The 23,148-nt window shown below is 40.5% G+C and overlaps 2 protein-coding genes across 13 annotated transcripts in view; one reads left to right on the top strand and one right to left on the bottom strand.

Annotated features, from left to right (window-relative positions):
• atm (ATM serine/threonine kinase) overlaps nt 1-13,181 on the bottom strand; it is a 38,831-nt gene extending 25,650 nt beyond the window's left edge. For 3 of the 10 annotated variants that reach the window (XM_061781725.1, XM_061781727.1, XM_061781728.1), the window contains exons 1-21: nt 13,007-13,162; nt 9,450-9,564; nt 9,213-9,331; nt 6,538-6,683; nt 6,286-6,450; nt 6,008-6,173; nt 5,460-5,698; nt 5,017-5,186; nt 4,732-4,910; nt 4,286-4,657; nt 2,922-3,101; nt 2,742-2,843; nt 2,418-2,652; nt 2,213-2,344; nt 2,009-2,131; nt 1,828-1,917; nt 1,565-1,742; nt 674-867; nt 507-586; nt 247-402; nt 88-163 (exon numbers count right to left, since the gene is read on the bottom strand). In XM_061781725.1, coding sequence (XP_061637709.1) covers nt 88-163; nt 247-402; nt 507-586; nt 674-867; nt 1,565-1,742; nt 1,828-1,917; nt 2,009-2,131; nt 2,213-2,344; nt 2,418-2,652; nt 2,742-2,843; nt 2,922-3,101; nt 4,286-4,657; nt 4,732-4,910; nt 5,017-5,186; nt 5,460-5,698; nt 6,008-6,173; nt 6,286-6,450; nt 6,538-6,683; nt 9,213-9,331; nt 9,450-9,521 — 3,174 coding nt within the window. In that variant the 5' untranslated portion in view covers nt 9,522-9,564; nt 13,007-13,162. Of the gene's footprint in view, nt 1-87; nt 164-246; nt 403-506; nt 587-673; nt 868-1,564; nt 1,743-1,827; nt 1,918-2,008; nt 2,132-2,212; nt 2,345-2,417; nt 2,653-2,741; nt 2,844-2,921; nt 3,102-4,285; nt 4,658-4,731; nt 4,911-5,016; nt 5,187-5,459; nt 5,699-6,007; nt 6,174-6,285; nt 6,451-6,537; nt 6,684-9,212; nt 9,332-9,449; nt 9,565-13,006 lie in introns of those variants that run through there. The other 7 variants (XR_009789688.1, XM_061781731.1, XM_061781732.1 and 4 more) reach the window with 6 other exon arrangements.
• A 247-nt stretch (nt 13,182-13,428) lies between these two features.
• Nucleotides 13,429-22,678, top strand: npat (nuclear protein, ataxia-telangiectasia locus). 3 transcript variants are annotated; one of them, XM_061781734.1, is made up of 17 exons: nt 13,429-13,633; nt 13,836-13,954; nt 14,043-14,103; nt 14,189-14,261; nt 14,558-14,598; nt 15,538-15,774; nt 15,903-15,975; nt 16,232-16,355; nt 16,451-16,542; nt 16,661-16,742; nt 16,875-16,968; nt 17,071-17,190; nt 17,279-18,616; nt 18,707-18,807; nt 18,928-19,021; nt 19,880-21,219; nt 21,890-22,678. In XM_061781734.1, exons 1-17 carry the CDS (start codon nt 13,597-13,599, stop codon nt 21,968-21,970), a joined length of 4,107 nt encoding a protein of 1,368 aa, XP_061637718.1. In that variant the 5' UTR covers nt 13,429-13,596; the 3' UTR covers nt 21,971-22,678. The 3 variants fall into 3 exon arrangements, with proteins under 3 accessions (XP_061637718.1, XP_061637717.1, XP_061637719.1); XM_061781733.1 differs by having other exon boundaries at nt 16,875-17,190; XM_061781735.1 differs by lacking the exons at nt 13,429-13,633; nt 13,836-13,954; nt 14,043-14,103; nt 14,189-14,261; nt 14,558-14,598 and adding an exon at nt 14,620-15,085 and having other exon boundaries at nt 16,875-17,190.
• The last annotated feature ends 470 nt before the right edge of the window (nt 22,679-23,148 follow it).

Here is a 23,148-nt window from a genome sequence, read left to right as displayed (position 1 = left end):
AATGAATTGTCTTACAGTATATCATCTACCACTGACTCGTAAGGATCGTAATCATGTGCAAAAGTGTCATACATTCTAAAGTCTTACCTCTAGTAACCCAACCAGACATCGCACTAAAGCAGCTCGGACAGTGGCTGCGCACTTCCCCGTTTGACTCAGGTAACTAAAACAGAACACTTGATGAACCTTGTGTGTTTCACATACAGAGACATCAACTGTCCATCAAAAATTCACAATGGTACAGACCAGAACCCTGAGATCACTTGTAGTAGGGAACCCTGTACATGTTTCATCTCCAATTGCATGTAATGGGTTTTCCCCAAACTCCTGATAGAGGGCAATAAAGCCATAAGAAGTGCAACACAGATCTCCTGATCCTGACGGTACAGAGAACACAGGTCCCTGTGAAGATAGCATAAGGTAAAATACATGATAAATTATGGTATTAGATTTTTCATGTTTTACAAATAAACTAAAAACAACAAAGCAAGTAAAGATTTCCCTACGCCAATGGACGGAGCAGAGAGTCAAACTCTTCTGGAGTGAGGGAGTCCTCAGCAGGAAGCTTCTTCAACAGGACAAGATACTGCAAGGAGAACAGAAACCCTTTTTTTCCAACTGCTTGTGTTCACAAACGTTTACGGTACAATGTTCACAGCCTTATGATACCTACTGTGTTGACATGCAGGGCTTTGCTTGGGTCAGTCTGCTCCACCAGCTGCAAGAGTCTGTGTCTCACTTCCTGGGGTTTAAAAAGTAGGCCACGGAAGGACTGCACCGAGCTGCACTCACACAAGAACTCCAAGATTGCAAGAAGAGCAAGATCCTGGGGGACCAAATGCTCGTCAGCTAACAGGCTTTTTGCACCTATAGAAAGGACACAGTTGAATATTGGTTTGAGTGTTCTAAACTTATTTCAACTGGTGTATTATAGTATTGGTATAAAATAGGGACAGGCTTATTGATCAATTATTTTATTAACTGATCGTCCTCTAGCACTGCTCTGCATCTTTTTGCACAATTGTCGAAAAAAAAAAAAAATGTACCGGCATTACCAGATAACAAGCAACCCTTTATTGCTCAGTGACTGTTTTTTTTTTGTCAATGTCTTTATGTCTCAAAAGTATTCTCTGTCAATTGACTGTCTGTTGTCGTACGAGAGCGGCTCCAACTACCAGAGACAAATTCCTTGTGTGTTTTTTGGACATACTTGGCAAATAAAGATGATTCTGATTCTGAAGAACTTTGCTGATTGTGTGGATTAATTATATCTTGAAGCAATTTAGAAACAGGAGTTCAAAACATGCAGAGATTATCCTAACCCTTTAAAATGAGCAAAAAATAAAATAAATGGATTAATTCACAGTTAATATTCCCATTGTCTAACTAGGAAATTTTGGCAACTTTCTGTTGTGTGAAATAAATTAGTTTTTGACTGTGACCCTGTAAATGTTATTTCAAGAAGCTTAAAAAAAGAATACAGAAGGCTAATGTAGCTGGGTGGAATAAAAAAAAATTCTACAATTAATATACCCAACTGTGGAGTTAATAGATTCCCTCTTACCTGGTCCATTTGACGCTTCACTGCTGTCTCCTCCCCTGGGTCTCTGGGTCCCACTGTGGGACTCCTCATCATCAAATAGAGGATCGTCTTCTCCATGCTGAGTTCTGGTAATTTCCAAGTCATTATCTGTAGGTTCGTCTTCATCCACAACTGTTGCTCTTGGAGAAACACTGCTAAGCTGAAGATGTGGGAATCCTTATTAAATGAATGTCGTACAAAACTCTATACTAAGCACTTTACATAAAAGGAAGGGTGTCTTTTACCATAATTTTGTAAATCTCTGCCAGCTCGCTGACAAGACGTGCTGGGAGAGTCATTAGGAAAAGATGAGAAGAGACAGTACAAATGTCATCCTATAGAAAAGAAGAGAAAAAACAAGTTGGATTGTGATGATTGAAATGAAGCAATAAAACTGTCAAAAAAAAAAAGACCAAAAAAAATCACCTTGTTTGTTATGGCATAAAGAGTGCACAGCCTCATGACAGACCTCAGCGTGGCCATGGTTAATTCTTCACTCATCTTCACTTTCACACTAGAAACAAATCCACTTAACTCCTGGGCCAGGGTCTTCAAACAAGACATACTTTAATTAAGGACACAAAACTAGATGAAATGAAAACTTAAATAATAAATTCTTTGAATGTTCACCTTAGCTTTAGTGAAGAGCTGAGAGTGCCCTGCCTCATCCTCAGTCAAACAGCCTATGGAGACGTAACCTGCTAGAACACCTGAGAGCAGGCTAACACAGCGCAACAGACACTCCGGAGGGGTGGACTGACTCTGTGGAAGGTCAATCAGTGTAAATCTTAACATGACGATTGCATACAAACATAAGCGCAGTTTTGAAACTCACATCAGGAAAGTAGCAGTTAAGAAGGTTGTCAGCAACACAAAGAAGAGACTGATCCAACTTCTTTCTGAGGCTGGAGATGGCTGTGAAGTGCCCATCTGTTGATGTCACCTTAAACTTATTGTCAGATCCTCTGCTTTGTGCCAAATCTGTGTTAAAGCTGAACTGCAAGTACAATTTCTCAATCTCCTCCAAGTCATCACTAGCATTGAGCGATGACGACTCTTGAAAAAAAGCACTAAAAAAAAAAAAGAATAATTGAAAGTGAAAGGCTTCAATGCTATGTTTTTTTCCACTCTTGCTGTGCCAGAGGATGTTTCTTCTCACCTTTCAACTCCCTCATAACCCAGGAGGAAATTCAAGCCAGCCCTGGTGTCTTTCAAGGTCAAGGAGACCAACATGTTTGCAATTAGATTGCTCGAAAAATCACTGTGGAAAACCAAAATAGAGCAAAAACCTGAGAGGTCTGAACCATAAAAGCGAGCGAGACTATGAAAAAAATGCAACCTGCAAATGATGGGATGAGGTCTGGAGCTATCCTCCATCTCGTCGCTCTGATCTGTCATCAACAACCAGCCTATAAGGATTTCCTTCAGGTTAGGTGATCCTGATCCATCCGGGACCCCAAGATGGTCCTTAGGGACTGGACACTTCAGAAGGGCCTGGGCCAGACAAATCACAGCACTCCTAGAGAAAAACACAGTCAAGCGCTATTCAAAAGAAAAGCAGAGAAGTGTCTGAGTGATTAACAATATTCTTTGTATTGTTTGGACTTCAATAAATATATTTAATAACAATATTACAATAATAAACTATAATAAATAAACTATGCTCAATAGGACACAGAAGACTTTACCTCTATTTGAATGCACTGTAGTATTGAGCATGTTAGATTCCAGAAGAGGTTACCGTAAATGCTTTTCATTTCATGCAGTTATTCTTTATATTTATTAGCAGATTCCTACCACTATTCATTTGTTTTTAATCGATCGGTTATTTTTCACACTTTAACATAATATGCATTAGTATTTCTGTGTTTGACTACATTACTTTAAACAATGCGCATTGTTGTGTGCACCTTAAATTCATCCCCTCAATGTAGCCGTAGCGCTCCACCCCTTCCTCTCCCGAAGTGTAATCTGTTGCAATCGTTTGTTGCATTCTGAAGAGCTATACTGTCTATTAAATTACGACGCTGGTCCGTGTGTTGTTGAAGGTTTCTAAATTATTTACCGTAACATTGGCGATGCTTTTCTCATCACTGTACGCTAGCGCTTAGGTAGCGGACATTATTATCTTAATTATTTGTTTTACGTGAGAGTTTTACAGTAAACTACAACTGGGAATGACAATGAAGCAAGAATGTTGGCCTCTTATTTGGAGAATATTTTGCTATCTGTCAAACTATTCACAGTATGCTTGCTTTTCGTGGAATAAGGTGCAGAGTGCATGTTGGGTACCGGAGTTCTTTTGCCTCCTACATTGCAGGACCTTGCAATGTGACTATTGAGCATGAGCACATCGCGATCACGATGCCCAAACAATAGCTACATCGTGCAGCCCTACGATTTGTCACTTCTGGGATTGACTGGTGATTTGTTCAGGGTTAAGTGAGAGAGATGACTAAATGGGACAGGACACTTGAACCATTCCTCCCATATACTTTACAGTATGTATATTATTCACCAATGGACAAACTAACGGCTGTCAGAAAACAACAGTCGTTTACTTACATACAAACTTGAGCTGCGGCAGCCAATGGATGCTGTGATCATGACATTACAATTTTACACTCTCACCCTGAGTTAGGATAGCAGTATAGAAAATGGACGGATGGATCATGTTTCAGGATGAAAAAAACAGTGACTCACTGGGACGGTTTACATGCTGATCCTGAGAAGAGCTTCCAGAACTCTCTTTCCATATTGACTAATCCGGCGTGGACAATGGAAACCAACAGGTCAAGGCTGACAGCTTCTAACTGGGGTGAGCTCACACCCCGCAGTGACAGAGGCCACACCCGACTCCATAGTCTGTCCAGCTCTGGCTTGTGAACTCTGATACTTTCTGGCAAATGGGCTTGACATCGGGCTACCCCTCGTAAACAGCGCAGCACGTACGGCCCCCTTTCTCCTTTCCGGTGTTCGGCTAAGAGCTGGTGCAACACTGACAGCAGTGGGACAATCGCTTGGCTGGGTACCATAGACGGGTACTTCGATATGAGTGCTTCAGTGACCTGCAGCCTGAGAGTCAAATGAAAGTTTTCTTCTCTCTCAATAAATCTTTCACACAGTAAAACATGTTGTACATTTCATACCATGGGATGATATCAAAGTCACTACAATGAGGCTGCAGGCGGTCCAAAAGAACCTCCCAACTGAGGTCAATTCGTCGTCGCTTGCTTGGTGTTGCACAGTGGGAACGACCCATTGGGGAGGATCTGACGGAGGCCTGCGTTACGTCGGAGAGCTGCGAGTCTCTGTCAGCACTGAAAAGCTACAAGATGCAGCAAACACAAAAATAAGTAACTTTGTAAATACATGATTTGCCAAGATGTAAAGCTCAATTTAATTCATCCAATAGCGGACATGATCGTTCTTACCAGGTGACAAATATCAGCTGTGAGCTTGATGATGCTGTCTTTGACCGCGATGCGTCTCGTGCCAGTGACGTACTTTCCTCTGCTACCAATATTACTGATTTCTTTTACTAATGCTTCGTATAGGCTGTATAGCAAACCTCGCCAACTAGCCCAGTCCTCAGCATGAGCACCTAAAAGTAAAACAATTTTGCATTTACATTTCATGTACTGTACTTACACCCCGCAAAAAAAGACACACAGGATTATATTGCACACGATAAAGGAAAGATGACTTTTGTGTTGAATATTTTCTTTCTACACCACAAGAGACAACCGATTTCCAATACGAAATGAAAACGTTCCAAATACAAACAACCGAGGAAACAGTTTAAACCATTTTCTGGTGACAACATGTACATGTAGAGTACCGCTACAAATCTTCATAAATGACTAAATTTAATGACCTGTTTCCTGGGTCTTTGCTCCTTTAGGATGGTGGATGCAGATCTGCAAGTTAAAGAACTCCACAATCTCCTCTTTGAGAGCAGCACTGGGCCTCATGTCGGCCCAAACATACAATATTGATGGTAGCAGTTCCTCCCCCAGTCGACACACCCTCATCCGACAGTTCATTGCAACAGCTTTCAAGAAGGTGTTAAGTGCTGAGATGACATGCTCTAAAACAGTCAAATGTTTCTCATGCCTGATGATAATAGGAGAAAAGAAAGCGTTATGGACTGTACCATATTTCCTCATAATTGGTCATTGCCAAAAGCCACTCAGTCATGAAATTTACCACAACCCAAGGTAGTGTAAGCCATAGCAATTACAGATGCCCTGTTATTTTTTTTTTATTAAATGAAAGAAAAGGAGGTGTTTGTCTATTTGAGGTGCAGCGTTTGTTCAAGTGGAGTATGCACCCAATGATCAATTTCAGGTAATGCAGGACCAAACTTTGCAAAAAAAGGGGATACCTATTACAGTAGATTCAGAGGGGTGTGAAGTTATTCACCTTGCATTGAGCAATGCCTTGGAGAAGAAGCTAAAGAGTGTTCTGTTGAATCCATCAGTCTGCACGCAGCAGCCCTGGATCACCGCGTTGATGACACGACTTACAAGAACACGGTTAATGGATTTGGATGAGGAGTTGAACAAGCCGCTGTACACATCCAAAAGACCTGCAACAAACATAAAACATATAGTACATTGATCATTGCCATCAATAAATTCCTGCTGACAATTTTCAAAGTAAATAAAACTTGTTTAGTTCCCATTCATTTTTCTACTGACTGTGCCATTGCTGTGGGGTGATGTCACACCAGTACTTGCGAACAGACAGGATTTCCTTTAGGAGGAGGGTGCTATAGTCTTTGCCGTAGGCTGAACAGCTGTATGAATTCTGAAGAACCTCAATGATGTGCTTCAATAGCACACTGCACTTTAGCCGAGGCCCACCTGAGTAGCAAAAGAAATGACACTGTAATACCCGCCACACAGTGAACAGAAATTTACAGTAACGTCTTGCAAACACAAGGCCTTTACGTTTGTTTGCGTAGCGTACGAAAAATGTAATTAAACTGCTCATTTCAGCCATCTTCTTCTGGCGGATGGCCAGCGTTGTGGCCGTGACGTTGGATTTACTCGATTTCATGGTTTCAGTCTCCCGTTGGAGGTAGCGCTGTAGAAACCTTAGATAGCAGAAATTACAGAACGTGCAGTCAAATACTGGCAGATAACATAATACAACTACCGTAATTTCTCATGCATAATAACAGGGTTCCTACACATTTGAGATTTTAAAATTCCATACTTTTTCCAGACCCTAATTTCAAGACTTTTCGTTAAAAAAAATCTAATAATTTGTTACATATATATATATATATATATATATATATATATATATATATATATATATATACACACACACACACACACACATATATGCTACCGACTGACATTTAGATAATTATAATGGAATAAAAGTACCGTTACTTCTTAACAGCAGAAGCGGCGGAAGTGTTTTTTCTAGTCTCGTCAACTCCTGTGATTTAACCAAAGCCTGTCCCGACCACAGAGGCAGAACCTCAGGCCGATGCGCCTGCATATTAGTCCACCGCGGAGTAATATTCACTAATTTAAAATATTACATCTGTGTGTGGATGGTGGATGTGTGGAATGGATCTTGCTGCCTGCACTGAAGGAGTACCAAACACGCTATGACGACAGCGGCGGGGATGGCGACACCCCCCCCCCCCACGCACACACACACACACAGAAAAACTCATCGAATCTGTACGATTCACAGAAATGGCCTATTTTGAGTTCAAAACGGCAAATTTCGCCAAAAGGCGACTGATTTGCCTGTACATGATCAACTGATCATGTACACCGATGGAATTTTATGAGCCAATTAGAATCGAGTATTCGCCAAGACCATGGTATAATACTGTGTGCTCTCAGACAAACATTGTACCTGCGCTTACAAGTGCCCTGTAACACACTCTCGAGTATAAGACGCACCCCCAAAATCGACCCCCAAAATCAGGAATTCCTTTTTACCTATGGATAATACACACCATGGATTCGCTGGTGTTCATGCTCAAAACATAAGAGGATTATCCGTATTTTATTAAGTTTTTCATAGAGCTCTGTGTAGATGCGCTGACGTTTGTGTCGCTTCCTCACCATGCATTTCTACTCGAGTTCTCATATTACCATAGAACAAAGACCATGATTGGCTCAAATCAATGCTCAATGATACAGTAAGTGTAACACTTTAATGGTTGAAATGACTTTGAAATTACTGCATTGTCTTACCGGTTAGGACCTTTTGATTGGGTTATCTCCATAATCTCACATTAGCTTTGTTTTGTGTCGAACTGTCGAGGTGCTTCCCGGTTCCTTTCTGATGCCAAAAGTTATCATTGTCTTCTTATAAGCAGCAGAGTAACTTGCCCTTTTCCTCTACATTTTTTAACTTGGGAGAAGTGCACCATGAAGTGGCGATACAAGAAATAAATCTGCCGTCTAGTAAAGTAAATACATCCGATGCCATCGGTCAAACGGACGTGGTAGCAACAGTTTTCAGATATCAATATGGTGGTGCCCGCAAGGCCGTCGTGATTCTCGGTGAGCAGCAAAAATGTATCAATATTATATGTACATTTTCAAAAATAGACATTACATATCATATTGGAATGAAAGTACTGTGGTGGGTTAACATAATTAATGGTCTAGTAAACTAAGATGTTAAATCCGATGCCGTCAAACGGACGCGCTAGCAAGATATGATATGATATGATATGATATGATATAGCGCACTCTTGAAACAGACCAGACCGTTTACAGATATCAATATGGCGGCGCCCGAAAGGATGTCATGATTCTTGGAGGAGCAGCTGAAATGTACCGTATTATATATTATATATTACATATCATATTGGAATGAAAGTACACCTTTTTCACAGCCCCTAGATACCGGTATATGTCTCTTCAATGTGACATTTTTTTATTTTCCTTATACCGATGTATAATACATGTGCCCTGTGGTGGGCTGGCAACCAGTTCAAGGTGTACCCCGCCTCTCGCCCGAAGATAGCTGGGATAGGCTCTAGCACGCCCGCAACCCTTGTGAGGATAATGCGGTACAGAAAATGGATGAATGGATGGATGTATAATACGCACTATTGATTTTTGATGGATTTTTTAGGGAAGAAAATGCATATTACACATGAGAAATTACAGTAGTTTGGGCAAATTCTATCAACAGCTACAATTTATATACATATATCATGTTCTAAATAACAAAAATACAGCCATAAAACATTAAAGACAGCATTCTTATGTAGCGTGTAGAATTAAAAAGATTAAATTAGAAAGTCACTAGGAAAGATTTACTGGGAGCCCGTGCATATTCATGGTTTGGCATTTGCAAAGTCACCTACCAGTATTTGTAAACTTTTTTTTTGGGGGGGGGTGGTAAATCTTAAATGTGGTGGTAAATCCACCTACAGTATTTGCTGTTTTCATGCTGAGGCTTAACCAATAAAAGTTATTGCTTTGGTGCCATCTTGTAGCATCTTGTTGCCAAAGAACTACACTGAAGTGAGTTGAGGACGCTGGCTTCATTTAGACAAAAGTAGTACTTTGCCTCCATCTTGGGGTATCAAAATGCAATTATAAACTTTGCTCAAACACAAACTATAGAAGCAGAGTACCTGAAAACACCATCCCATGTGAGATGTTTGGAGTCTTTGGTTTTAGGCCCCGAGGTACGATCAAGTTCTTGCACAATCTCTGGAGCTCGTATGAGCTGTCTGAAGCGTTCAGCTTCTTTCTGAAGGCATAAAGCAGGAACACAAACAATGGATCTCAGGTGGACCTGTACCATAAATGCAGCTGTGGGGAATATACTGTACTATGAACACGTTAATATGCTGGTGTGACTACAGTACCTTCCTCTCTGTAACCTTGTCATTTTCCAGTCCCCTGCAGCACACCAAGAGATCAGAAAGAGCCAGACTCATTGTGTCTCAAGTAACCAATGACACCTTAAACCGATGAGTCTACCTTCAAAGACAGAATGTTTTGATGAGGTTTTGTAGGCCAAATCATTTGTAGATATACTGTAAATTTTTCCCACACTTTATGGAGCCAATGCACCCATTTTACCCATTACAAAAATATCACAGCACACCACCAAACAAAACTGTCATGAAAAGTATTAATACTGAACTAATGATGATCTCGTCTCAATTTACAAATTGATCTAAAAAAAATTACAGTGTAAAATCTGGGCCTGTTTAATTGAACTCAATGCTGATATGGGCGTGGCACAGAGGTCTAGTGTAGAGTGTTCATATCCCAGCCCGAGCGCATGGTGTCGTTGTGTCCCTGGGCAAGACACATTGCCCATGAATGAATGTGGTTGGATGTAGTTGGATGTTTGGTGGTGGTCAGAGGGCCAGTAGGCACAGAATGGCAGCCACGCTTTCGTCAGACTGCCGCAAGGCAGCTGTGGCAACATAAGGAGCTTACCACTAGTGATGGGTCCGGCAACACCAATGCGTTGGTGCATGTGCCAAGCTCATGGGGAAAAACCCCGTGCCGGTGTGCATATCATAGGGCTGCATGATTACGGCCAAAATAATAATTACAATTATTTTGATGAATATTGTAATCACAATTATTAATCACAATTATTCCTCGTTAGGGAAAAAGCTTGATTTTATTGCACTACTTTTCAAAAAACAATATGCAGCAATTTCAGTGCAAAATGTATCTTTAGAAAAGGATGAATGATAGATCATTTTAAAAAATAAATGTACCCCCAAAAATTTGACTTTACTAAGGGCTAACTGAATAAATATGCTATTACAAAGTGTCATCATGAATTGCAACTTAACGGAAGAAAATACAGTTCAGGCATAAAACGCAATAACATTAGGCTGTAAGCACGACTTTTCATTTGAAAATACCCATCGTCAATATAGTGACTTTTCAAGGATGGCTACGTCTCCGTTGCTCTGCTTGACCATTGGTCACTCGTGCATGGTCACAAACTGAGAAGAACTTGACAGTTGTGATTTCCCTCTTTATTTATTTGTTATGGTAAAATGAAAACATATAGTCTATACACTCTTTTATTATATTATCCCATATATTATATCCCATAGTTTTGTGTGTGATGATTTTATTACTTTAAAAGTCCTTTGTTCTTGTGTGGCCTAGTGGCTAAATTGTCTAGTAGCTAAATTGTTTCTTAGTACTTTCCGTCATACTGTCTCTGTGACTGTACCAACCTCCCTTTTCTCTCAAAGACAAGATAACTTTGTGAATAGGTATTTTTCCCCTCATTCCCCTCCCATTTTTTCAGTATAATTAGGCATTGCTTTCGCATATGTGTCTCAGAGACGGCAGAGGCGCAAAGCAACTTGTAACCTCTCTTGAATGTCTCTCTCTTTGCAAAGACATTATTAAAACTACAAAAGACAAGATTGATTCCTGATTTAATTTCCAAAACAAACTATATTTACTCCCGCCGTTTGTTTCATCGTGGTCAGGCCAGCCGAAAGGTTGAAGTCAAGGCAGCCGCCATAACAATTATTAATAGTGTCTTACTGTGACACGCTGCCTCTCCCTCAACATGCTGAGAGGGTAAATTCTAAAAATGGCATTGATGTCCAATTTAGTAATATATACAGCTTTTATTTTGTAGTTGGCCCCGGAGCACGATGCTTGTACTTAATGAAACCTAAACCATACATACGCCCCCTGGTGGCTGGATGACTAGATTGCAGGCACTGCTGCAAATGAAGCACTTTTCATATGCAGCATTGCCGGCATTTTAAATATAAAAAAAAATCGCAGATGATATGGCTCATTTAATCGTGGAAGCCAAAATCGCGATCACGATTCAAATTTATTTATTGGGCAACCCTAGCGGCGGCACGGTGGCCGACTGGTTAGAGCGTCAGCCTCACAGTTCTGAGGACCTGGGTTCAATCCCCGGCCCCGCATGTGTGGAGTTTGTATGTTCTCCCCCTGCCTGCGTGGGTTTTTTCCGGGCACTCCGGTTTCCTCCCACATCCCAAAAACATGCAAGGTAGGTTAATTGAAAAACTCTAAATTGCCCGTAGGTGTGAATGTGTGTGCGAATGGTTGTTTGTTTATGTGTGCCCTGCGATTGGCTGGCAACCAGTTCAGGGTCTACCCCGCCTCCTGCCCGATAATAGCTGGGATAGGCTCCAGCACGCCCGCGACCCTAGTGAGGAGAAGCGGTTCAGAAAATGGATGGATGGATGGATGGATGGATGGGCAGCCCTAGCATATCACTTTAAGAAAGTCAAGTGGCCGATGCAGCCGCTGTATTTCTCGTACCCGTCACTGCAAGACACCTCGCCAAACTGTGTTTATAAGGAAGCGCATCTGTCTAGGGGATGCATCTCTGCCAAAAGAATCGTGGATCATTTGAAGCACAATTCTGCCCTTCAATCCATTGTGATACAGAGCCCAAAACATTTTTTTTTTTTAAGGTTTTCCGCCATGTGGGACCATTTTGGTCTCATATCCCCCCCAATAGTATTAGTAAATAAGGTATATGTTTTCATTACCTTGTTTTATCCTGTTCCTCTCAGTTTCCCCTTGATCCATCAGAATTAAAATCATTTTCAAAGTAACTATAGTTTAAATGATTCTTTTCTTTTTTTTCTGAAAGCGCAATGTCACATTTGTTCGACTGAACTGTCCTAAGTAAAAGCAATCGAGGCATGGAAAGGAAGTCACAAATACACTTAGAATAAACACAGGTGTACAGATATTTTAGTTTCCTTGTGATCGCTTTTTTAATTAGGCTATTTTGTTTTTAACATCAAGCTTCCATGAAGCATGCAGTGAACCAGGTAGGGCTGGATTGTATAATGAGCCATTGTGTTTGAAAGGTTTGTGTCGAAAATGTATAGTTAAGTAGTTGATCAATCAACCCATCACTAAAGTTGCCAATACTAAGGTGTGACTGGAGTGAACGAATAATGTGTGCAGTATCATTAATACCGCTATATAAGTATAGTGCAATATTATTTTTATGTGCTCACGGGAAGCCACGACTTAATTATGTTGAATAAATGGCAACCGGTTGATACACAGATTTATTGTACCTTCTGCCATCTAGTGGAAGAGGTTATAATTGCTCTGCTTGTCACTGCATGTCGCTCGCATAGATAGAGGAACAAATATATATATGTAACTAATAATACTCTGACAAGAAGTGAAATTGGATCCCTGAAGATATCTCACAAGGCACGACACACTGGTGTGGCAAGGCACCCTGGTTGGGAATCACTGCATGCATTACAGGTAATGCCTTCGTAGGTGTTGGCGCCTTCCTCCATAACTATATGACATAAACAGTGCCAATTAAATATTGGGCCTTGTCTTTAAAACGTGTTGCCTGTACAGCACAAAATCAACTTAAATCGGGCCATAAAATTGCTAACTCATACTCTCAACTCACCTTTCCTCGCTACAGTGACACTTTTCAACGAGCCGTCACATATTATGATGCAGTTGTTATATGAGGTTGTCCAGACGAGCCTGCTCTACTGTTCACAACTTTTCCATCTTGACATGCGTGAAAACCTAACAGGAAATTCCCGCCCCTGGAGCCACTGAGAAGCCAATTCCGGGTCTTGACGACTTCCGGGTAATGACAAGCGTGTTTTCGTTTATGTTAGGAAGCATTAATATGTGTTAAGCTTTATACGTGATGAAATAATGGTAAGCCACATGTTTCCAGCGTATATACCATTCGAGTACAGTAAAAAAAAAAATGGAAAGGATTGTTATGCAACTTAGGTCGCTGTTTTAAGATTTCGGAACTACAAATTCGACTTCGAACTATAACTCCCACAACCTCAATTACCAGGACGGTTGGCTTCCGGGTTATAAGTGCTCGAGTTCCCCGCCTTTTGAGAACGGTACCTTCACAACAACAGTACACTTGAAGTGTCAGTTTGACGTTATAAAGCGTCTTTTTCAGTGGACATGTAGCTCAAGTAAAAGTACTGGGGGATATTTATACTTTGAGCCAACCAGCTGGCAGCCATGTTGCTGCCATCCGACGTCGCTCGTCTTGTTCTGGGTAAGTCTGTTCAGATGGAGCGAACAAGTTGTAGCTGTAGCATTAGCCGACACAATTATATACAGCGTTGTCAAAAGCGTTCTCGCGCCCGCTGGGCTTTATACAGCTATCAAGACTAAAGTAATGTTGAATTCAGCTAATCCATTTTGTGTTTGGGGGTGGCGTCGTATCCAATTGTTAATATACAGTTTTCCATCACCAGGCTATCTTCAGGAAGAAGGTCTGTCCGCTACAAGCAAAGCATTCGTTCAGGAGAGCCCAAACCTGAAAGAATATGCAGAACACACCATGGGAGACGGAGCCCTCCCTGCCTGTGTTTTTGTAAGTTGCACGGATATAGTTCAGAAAATAATATAAAATTCAATTAGCTATAGATCACACCATGTCTTGTTATTTCTCTTCCACGTAGTCTGTTTTTGGGAAGGGACTAACAACCATCCTAAATGAGTATATCGCTGCCAAAACAAAAGGTGATTTGAGCACGTTTAGTGTTTGTTATACAGTACTGCATAACCATCTTAAGTGTCATGTTTAATTTGCTTAATCTTTTTACAGAGACTTGCCATGAAGTGCCTGCTGTAATGACATCGTTGTGGAAAAAGCTGGATTTTACACTCAAACAAATCAAGTAACTCAATTGTTTTTTTGTTTTTTTTACCAAGGGATATCATCCTGCCTTGTCACTACGCGGTTCTGAGTTCAGATCCTAACTTTATGTGTAGAGGTTGCTAGCATGTTTTTTCTGTACTCGTGATGCGCTAGTCCTTCCACTGTCCAAAAACATGTTAGTTAGGTTCACTGGAGATTCTAAATGGCCTTGCCAAAGACAAGAAAATGCATGGATGGGGGTTTATTTTCTTTGGTAATATTATGTTTCTCAAATTTGTTATTACATTGATATAAACATAGTCTTTATCATCTCAGGTCCTTCCAGAGTACTCCAGCCGTTTCAGCAAGTCAGAGAGGTGAGTAAATAAAAAATAAACTGGCAATGTCTGGAACCTTTCTATATACATTGGAACCTTAAGGTCAAACACAATTTGTTTCAGTGCTAGTCCACCTCAGATTTTGTTTTCCAATACTTAGACATTTTTCCAAAGGATCCTGTAGAAATGAATGGATGTAATGTGTTCCAGCGTCAAACCTTTGCCATCATAAAATGTTTATTATATAACAGAACTACTGTTAACTGCACAAATTATGTTTTAAGTTCTTAACTTTCATACAATGTACAAATAAGTTTACCACTGTGTGAAAAGATTAAGGTGGAATGGTGGCCGACTGGTGCCCCGCCTCTTGCCCGAAGATAGCTGGAATAGGCTCCAGCACGCCCGCGACCGTAGTGAGGATAAGCGTTACAGAAAATGGATGATAACATTGAATAAATTGGAACTACTCACACTTACTTACACTGATGCATGATGAAAGAGAAGAAGGGACTTCTGAAAGCAAGTTAGTTTTGTACTTTTTGGTGATCCTATCATACAAATGTAACAACAACAAAAAAGCAAAGAGTACTCACAAGAATAGCTGACTTGTAGTGTTGTAATGTTCCTGTTGTATTAATGATGATTTATTGTTGCTTTGCCACTTTTGTTACTATCACTGGTCCACTACATCATAAGTCCCATCACCAGTGGTCATTGTAACACTTTTCCTCTTTTGCATGGTGGCATCACAAAACACATGATTTTTTTGTAATGTCGGTTTGAGTATGAATTGAAGAGTATTTTTTTTCCAAAAATTGCACTTTTGTTTCCAAACGGTAGGGATTTTATGAGGGAATTTCCTTTAGTTAAGAGTTCTGCGATGAACAAGAAATGACGTGATAGATTATTTAGTAAAATTTTGGCCCCAAACCTAGACTAAACAGTAATTATATAAACAGTCTTTTCACATTATAGCACGTTCACGTGTTGGACTGGCAAACGTGGCAGGACAACGGGTTTTGACCGTGACTTCAGCGAGCAGTCTCGTATGCTCCTCTGAAACAACCCTCATCGGCAGCCCTGCACTCAGCTCACAGAGTATGCTCGGTCACTCCACCCCCGTGAGCTACAGTGCCCCACAAATCAGAGCACCTCCAGGCAATGCAACACCTCAGCAGTTCCATGATGTCAGCCGATCACTGAATATACAGAGTAAGTATCTCATAGCGCCTGTATATATATTTCATTTTCTGTTATTCTGAAAAAAATTCTGATAATGTGAATAGTCTGTGATGTGAAAAAATAAAAACAAGTTTCATCACGGTTGTCTATTTCCGAAGATTCCCCTATACAGATAATAGTTTCAGAACAGCGACCAAATCCGGGGCCAATGTCACCAGGGCGACGGAAATGGTAAAGAGAGCTGTTATTCATATCTGCACATAGACAGATTACCAACACATTGGCTGGAAAAACAAACAAACACAACTTTTATTATATAGCTGTTTGAGCTGTAATTTATGTCGGAATATTATAAAATGCAAAAAGTTTACAGTTTCTTTCTCTGCTATCCACATCTGATGATACTAATGTTGCTTTATTAAAACTGTCATGTTGTATTTTTATTCAGTACTGTTCTATTAATCATCCTTTTGTCTTCTGCCCTAAGGGACACGCCCAGGAAAAGGAGCGGTGCTGTGGGAGGCTCCAATGGTCCTGGCAAGTCCAGCACGCCTGCCAATAATGTCACTGCTGAATCACAACCTGTGGAAGAAGTGGATGAGAATTTTCCTGTAAGTATATGCAGATTTTTTTTGTTTAGTTTTAATAAAATAGATATGTATAGTTGTACAACTGGGAATTTCACACCAAATATGTATGTCCACAGCAATTAGTGATACAAAATGCTCGTGACAAAATATTGGGGGACAGATCGTTACAGGAAAAGCTTGCTGAAAACATCAACAAAATTCTTGCAAAGTAAGTGTTGCATTTATTTTGGATTTTACCTGTGGTCTTCTAGGTAATGTTTCCCTTAAATTTGTGACACATTAAAGTACATACAATATGTTCTTCTTGTTTTTCCTTTAAACCTTAGTGAACCAACTCCCCAAACACCAAAGGCCCCATCAAATTCAATAGAAGACGACCAGTCAATTGATGAGATTCTCGGATTACAGGTTACATTCTTAACTGTCCTTAATTTGTATTTATTTTTTCTATCACAAACATTCCTTACACAGTACTGTAAAATATGATAATACCTCTCCACAATTAAATATTAACCAGATTATTTGTGTCCTTTGATTCAGGGAGAAATACATATGAGTGACGATGCAATCCATGACATTTTGGAGCAAACAGAATCTGACCCTGCCTTTCATGCCCTGTTTGACCTCTTTGACTGTAGTTATTATTACTTATATTATCTTTATACCGTCTGTAGTGGAAATATGAATAAAAATGACACGGTTCTTTTGATTTATGAATGTGAATTTTCATTTGCAGATAAAACACGAATTGATGGAGAACCAGGAGATATAGATATGGACAATACAACAAGGCAGAGTGATACTGCCGAACCACCACCATCTACAGTCGGGCAGCTTCAGAGTAACAATGATCCAGGTAGTTGTTTAACTAAATTCAGAGATGAGATTCAAATTCATCCGGTAGAAACTGATATGAACCATTCAGTAATTATGTCATCTAACAGGTACCACACTGCAAGACACATCAGATTTAACAGCAGTCACAGTGAAGAACAAAGTTGTACAAGAACGCAAGACCAGAAAATCAAACTCACTGTTGAAGAAGACTGTACTCGGGACAAGTAGCAGGTCATCCCAGATGGAAAACAGCTCTGCTAAACTGCTGATTACAGTTGAGGAGCCTCCTGATGAAAATGGAAAGGAAAAAACCTCACTGTTCAATAATAGTGTTGATGGATCACCAGTGGATATTGACAACACAGTGGATACTATTTTAGAGAATACAGTCACTCTCGGGAATCTGGAGTGTGTCACTAAGGACAACTTACCCACCACAATGCCCCTCATTGACTCAGCAGCGGTCCTTTTATCAAGAGACACTGCTACAGCGGAACCAGTCGTTAATGTGGACAATAAAAAGGAAAGTAAACAAGAACAAGGATCTCCAGCTCAATCTGCTATATCTTTGCTATCCTCGCAGAGTAATCAGTCTTTACCTTTGTCTCCTGCACAAGTTCATTTGAGTGGAAACCCCTCTCTTTCTTCAGTTGCAGCCAGTACGAGAACAACTCAGCCTCAGATGAATCTCACCTCAACACCTCAGTCTTTCCCTACCTCATTTTCTTCTGCTGATTCCACTGTTGCTATCACCACTGCAACAAATGCAGTAACAGCTTGTTCCCGTCTGTCCTCCTCTAACAGAACATTTCATAAAGGTTTGCTTGATTCATCCACATTTAGTTCTGCAACATCCTCCAACTCTGGCATGATAGGCGCTGCTGAATCTTGTTCTTTGACTAGCAATGATACCAGCCCAAGTAAAGCTGTGACGGATTCCAATAACATAGTTTCTTTGAAAATCATCATCAGTGATAACCCAGATGAGAATTCCTCAGGTGACAAAGCTTTGAGTCAGGCAATTTCCAGTATTTCTACAGAAAAGGTACCCACAATCTACCTTTCCTCCCCTGCCAAGTCCCCCAGAGGATCTGGAACACCAAGAGGCACTAACTTGGATGAAACGGCACTGGCAGTTTGTGGGTTACAAAGCTCAGATGCACTAGCTAATTCGCCTAGTAGAACTGGAGCAGTAGTTCCATCGCATCCGTTACCAGCAACGGCACAAACACAGCAAAGCTACATTATTCAGCTACCCTTGGACACTGCTAACCCTCCGCTCCAAGGAGCAACTACCAGCTATTTCCTCATGACAGAACCCCTGACAGCAGATACTTCAGGAAGACAGGTACAAGTGCCTACTGGTTCCTCAAAAGCACCACTTTTGCCTAAAAACAACCATTATAGTGTTACCACAGCAACACCTGTACAAAGCTTTGTCACTGGTAAGACACGGTCCTTATGTTTTGTAATTTTTATCAGCTTTAAGCTTGCTGACATTACTACAAAAACAAAAATGTGTTATTTCTTCACAGGGTCAACACTCATCTTACCATCACCTATTAAGCCCATGATGTTTCCTGTGTCTGTTATGGGACAGAATGCAACCGGAAATGTCCAGATGGTGGCTAATCAGGTAAAATAAACAACTATTTTTAAAGTTATGTCAATGTCATACTTTCCAACTTCTATTTGTTGTGCTCATGAGAGCTTTGTGAATAATCATAGAGTACTGATTAGGTGTATTGCTTTACAGTTTGTTGGAATACCAAACCCGGTGCCAATGCAGCAGACTTTAACAGTCGATCCCAAACTTGCCACAGTTGCAGTCAAACAGTCCACAACTGGTGGTAAGTTGTTGCTGTGCTCCGTGCCAACCGGATACATGATTTTGGGTTATGGATGTACAGTACTTTAATTTCAGAATTATTTTGGACCTGCTTAGATTTCAACATTGTGTCTAATGCCACTTTTACATTGCATTGTACCTAGTCAGCGCAGCTCTAGTCGAGGCTTTTCCATTAGCTAAATATTCCTATTACCTGCAGTGTTTTAGTTCACCCTTTAGTATCGGATGGCATGCTTAGAAACTCGGGTGGTAGCTCATTGTCGTATTATAACTAGACTTTACACCGATCTGATCGGCCTGGCCGGTATCAGGCAATATTTAGCATTTTATGCTGATCGGCTTTAATGTCATAATTCGCCGGTCATTGATCGGCTCCGCAAAAGACATTTACTCTGCGTCACCATCGTGCACAGTATATTTGAATCCTAAAGCGAGTTTATTTTTAACCTTGTCGCGTGTCTTTTGGCGTAGTACTGTAAATATCTGGCCAATAAAGTTTTTTTTTAAAAGTCGGCGGTGTGGGACAGACAACACGGCTGAGACAGACAACACGTAATGCCCAGATCAGACTAAAAGACAAATTTGCTCGGATGGGTTATCGTTTTTTTTAAACTCGCTGACCGGTGATCGGCCCCAAAAATCCTGATTGTCTAATGCCTAATTATAACATTCAAGAATACACTGTGACTAGAAATAGTCTTACCCTGTTGCAGTGCATTTGCTCTCAACTCGCTCTTATTTTCCCTCTGGACTATTTTGACCGCCCCAATACGAGGTGACTAGAGTTTAGCCAAGGTGGTACGGTAAGAGTGAAAAATAAATGTGTTCATTTCTCTGACTTAATTTCTTTGATTTTTAGGAATTATTCACAATGAGGCGACAGAGGACATGCAGAAAGCAATTCAGCAGCATGAACCAAAGGATTCCAGTTCCAACCATAAGAGAATGTTACGTTTTGAGTCATCTACCAAAGTTCAACCAACCTCTAAACCAGCACCAACTGTCACCTCTTCAGCTACGAATACATCAACTTCACAAAGTGTCACACAGACTAAGAAAGGTCGTTCACACACGGATCCCTTTGCGAGGCCTGCTACAAGGCCTGCTATCCTAAGTGGCAATAAGCCTAAACGGAAGGTCGAGACTGTGAAGTGCTCAGCAGATCCCAAAGCTGGTGGGACTTTGGTTAAGTCTGCTTCTCCTCATCAACAACAAAACCAAGTAAAAATGAACTCTGGCAAACAAGATAATAACATCTGCAATCCAAAACTTCAAACTGCAAGTGGGAGCAGGATCCATGTGTCTCAGTCTGAGTCTGTAAAAAGCTCAGAACCAGGAACTAAATTTGAATCTACAGCAGGGGGAAACATTCACAATAAGGATGTGATAAGTGATGGAGCCAAAGCGAAGGATTGTGGTAGCTCAAAGTCGGTGTCGTCCGACTCTGTGCTAAAATCGGTTAGCAGTAAGGATAAAGGTGAGAGCAGTAGGAAAGAGCTGTTTGAAGAAGAGACAGAGAAGAACATGAATACTCAGCGCAAACCAAATGTGGTAGCTGACAAAGAAAACAAAGTGATGTGTTGCTCACCTGAGCAGCAGCAGTCCTCTCACACACCTTTCTCCTCAGCACCAGCAGACTTAGCCCTTCCAGATGTCACACACACACCAAGTTCCCAATCCAAAGCTGCCCAAATTCCCTCAAAGACCAACTCTTTGGGCATACAGGCAGCTGAGATGCTGCAGAACATTCAGGGGCTCAAGTCTCCTCCCAGACCTGCTAAGAGATTAGGACTAAACAGCCCAGACCTTACTGGTCCTCGAACCCCAGGGACTGGTGGTAACCAGGAAGACTCTATGAATAGTCCAAGGACTCCTCTGAAACAGAAGAGGAGTAAAGATGCGGAAGGAACACCTAAGAATCTTCTTCCCCACAACACCCCAGATGTCCCCACCTGCAGCCCCGTCAGTGAAGCTGGGAGCGAAAACAGCATCAATATGGCCGCTCACACGCTAATGATCCTGTCGCGTGCTGCCATCGCCAGGACCGGCACTCCACTCAAGGACAGTTTGCGTCAGGAAGCGGGCGAAAAGTCTCCTATAAGCTTGAAGAATTCAAAGAAGCGCAAGCAGTCCCCATCCACTGCCAGCCCTCCTCCTAAGAAGTCTTTGAAACAATCCCCCACTAAAAAGAAAAAACGGGTAGGACCAGATATTTGCACTTCTGTTGTTACTATTATTTTTTTTCATGGCTGTACAGATCACATTAATTGGTGATGCTTGTACAGCATTTTGCACTGGCCTCTTAAATTGCTGGTCTTTCTGTTATAAATTTAAAGTTAAGTCGTGCCTTTTCAAGCTTGGTCGATGACAGAAAAATCTAGGTTGCTAAGTCACCAAAAGAGGTGGTGCAAGACCATATCAGAAGATTTTTAATGTTATTGGCAAGATGCTGATTTAAAATTAAAACAGTATTTGGGTCAGGAATTATGACTTCACCAAGAAAAAAAAAAAAAAAAAAAACAGCACAGAAAATACAGACAAGAACTAAAAGGCCATGATCAAGCGATACACTTTTTTCGTATGTTTGTGGACATGGTTTTGATTTTGTTGCCAGCGGTCAGACAAATTTAACCATACCACGTGATGGCACTACTACTGTTTAGGTAGTTAGTATGGTTTTGTGATTTAATTTTGGCATATTAATGTAACTTTTGATTGACAGGCAAACGTTGCATATTCAGTTTTTTTTGTTTTTTTTAATAGGAGTTTGATGAAACATTGGAACTTATCAAGAGAAAGGGTTTGTTTGTGTGTTTTGTTTTTTGCATTTTCCTCATCTAATTCTAAGTCTTTGTTTTGATTTCTACAGGAAAGCAAAACAATTATAAATTGCTTTCCCCAAGACATGGATGTGGATAAGTTCCTTTCTTCACTTCACTACGATGAATGAAAGTGGACGAACCAACAGGAAAGGGCTGCTATATCATGAGCTACTTGAATTAAGTCCAGAAGTAGAACAAGGCATCTGCTGAACCAGTGCCCATTGTTCCTTTTCATAACCAAGCCTTAGACCTTGTAAACTGAAATAAATGTTTGGCCTGTTTAGACTTCCTTTCACTAATGTTTTTGGCTGTTGCAGAAGTTGAGCCAACACGGCACTTTTTTTTTTCCATCCTCACACTTGTTTCTGGTTATAATGCTGTTTCACAGCAATAGTTGGATATGTTTGAATTTGTACTTAAAAAGTGCATTTTCTCAAGGGTGGTTCAGCATTTCTTTGGTCAATATTTGACTCTGGTTTGAGTAAACCAACTAACAGTTAAACATGTTGGCTTGTAAAAAATACATTTTGTAACATGCGTCTTCCAATAAATGTGTGATATGTTTGAATATAACTTTTGATTTGTTTATGTTAAGAAATGTGATCTAAATAAGAAATGTGAAGTGAAAATATTTTAAGAAGAAACATGAATGTGACATTTGGGAGCAAAAGTACAGTATTTCTTAAGCCTGGAACACTAAATGATTGTATTTTTGTTGCGCAATAAAATTGCATTGCTTCCTGAATATATTATTTCTCATGTGTAGAAGGAATGTCAAGTACGGCCTGAAGAAAGATGATAGAACTTTCATCTGTTATTAAATAATAATATCTCAACTCTTTGAGTGTGGGCCTGTTGAATGGCAGTTGACATTAGCAGGAGATGAAACAATGGAACATCTCAGATGAAAGATCAATGGGGACATTTAAGCATCAATATCGACTCAAGCCAGGGAGTCTGTGGAGTGCTTGGGCGTGAGTTGTAGTATGTCTATGTGCATTCTGTTACTGCTCGTGGTAATAAATCAGTGACTGTGTCATCCTTGACCACATCCAAGGATACAGTATTACAATATATTGACCTTTTTTCAGTTAATTTTCTATTTGTCATTTTTTTATGTAAAGTGCTTGAAAACATTCTTCATTTCAAAATACGCTTACACTGCTGTCGGTTCTGTTGGCAAATTTGGCAAACAGCGATTGGATCGTAACACAGCGCTAAAGGAACTACTACTTAATATCATTTCACATTAAAAGAAAAGTATTTAATAAACCTAGGGGACTTTACTCTAAAACAAGAAGAGTGA

The sequence above is a fragment of the Phyllopteryx taeniolatus genome, chromosome 8, assembly GCF_024500385.1.
Source record: "Phyllopteryx taeniolatus isolate TA_2022b chromosome 8, UOR_Ptae_1.2, whole genome shotgun sequence".
Taxonomy (NCBI): Eukaryota; Metazoa; Chordata; class Actinopteri; order Syngnathiformes; family Syngnathidae; genus Phyllopteryx; species Phyllopteryx taeniolatus.
Note: the sequence above shows the minus strand (reverse complement) of the source record. Positions and strands in the feature narration are given on the sequence as shown.

Coding starts and splice junctions, on each gene's coding strand:
- npat (XM_061781733.1), top strand. CDS start 13,597: ATGTTGCTGCCATCCGACGTCGCTCGTCTTGTTCTGG. Junction 15,775..15,902: donor CCGATCACTGAATATACAGA/GTAAGTATCTCA, acceptor CTATTTCCGAAG/ATTCCCCTATACAGATAATA. Junction 15,976..16,231: donor TCACCAGGGCGACGGAAATG/GTAAAGAGAGCT, acceptor TTCTGCCCTAAG/GGACACGCCCAGGAAAAGGA.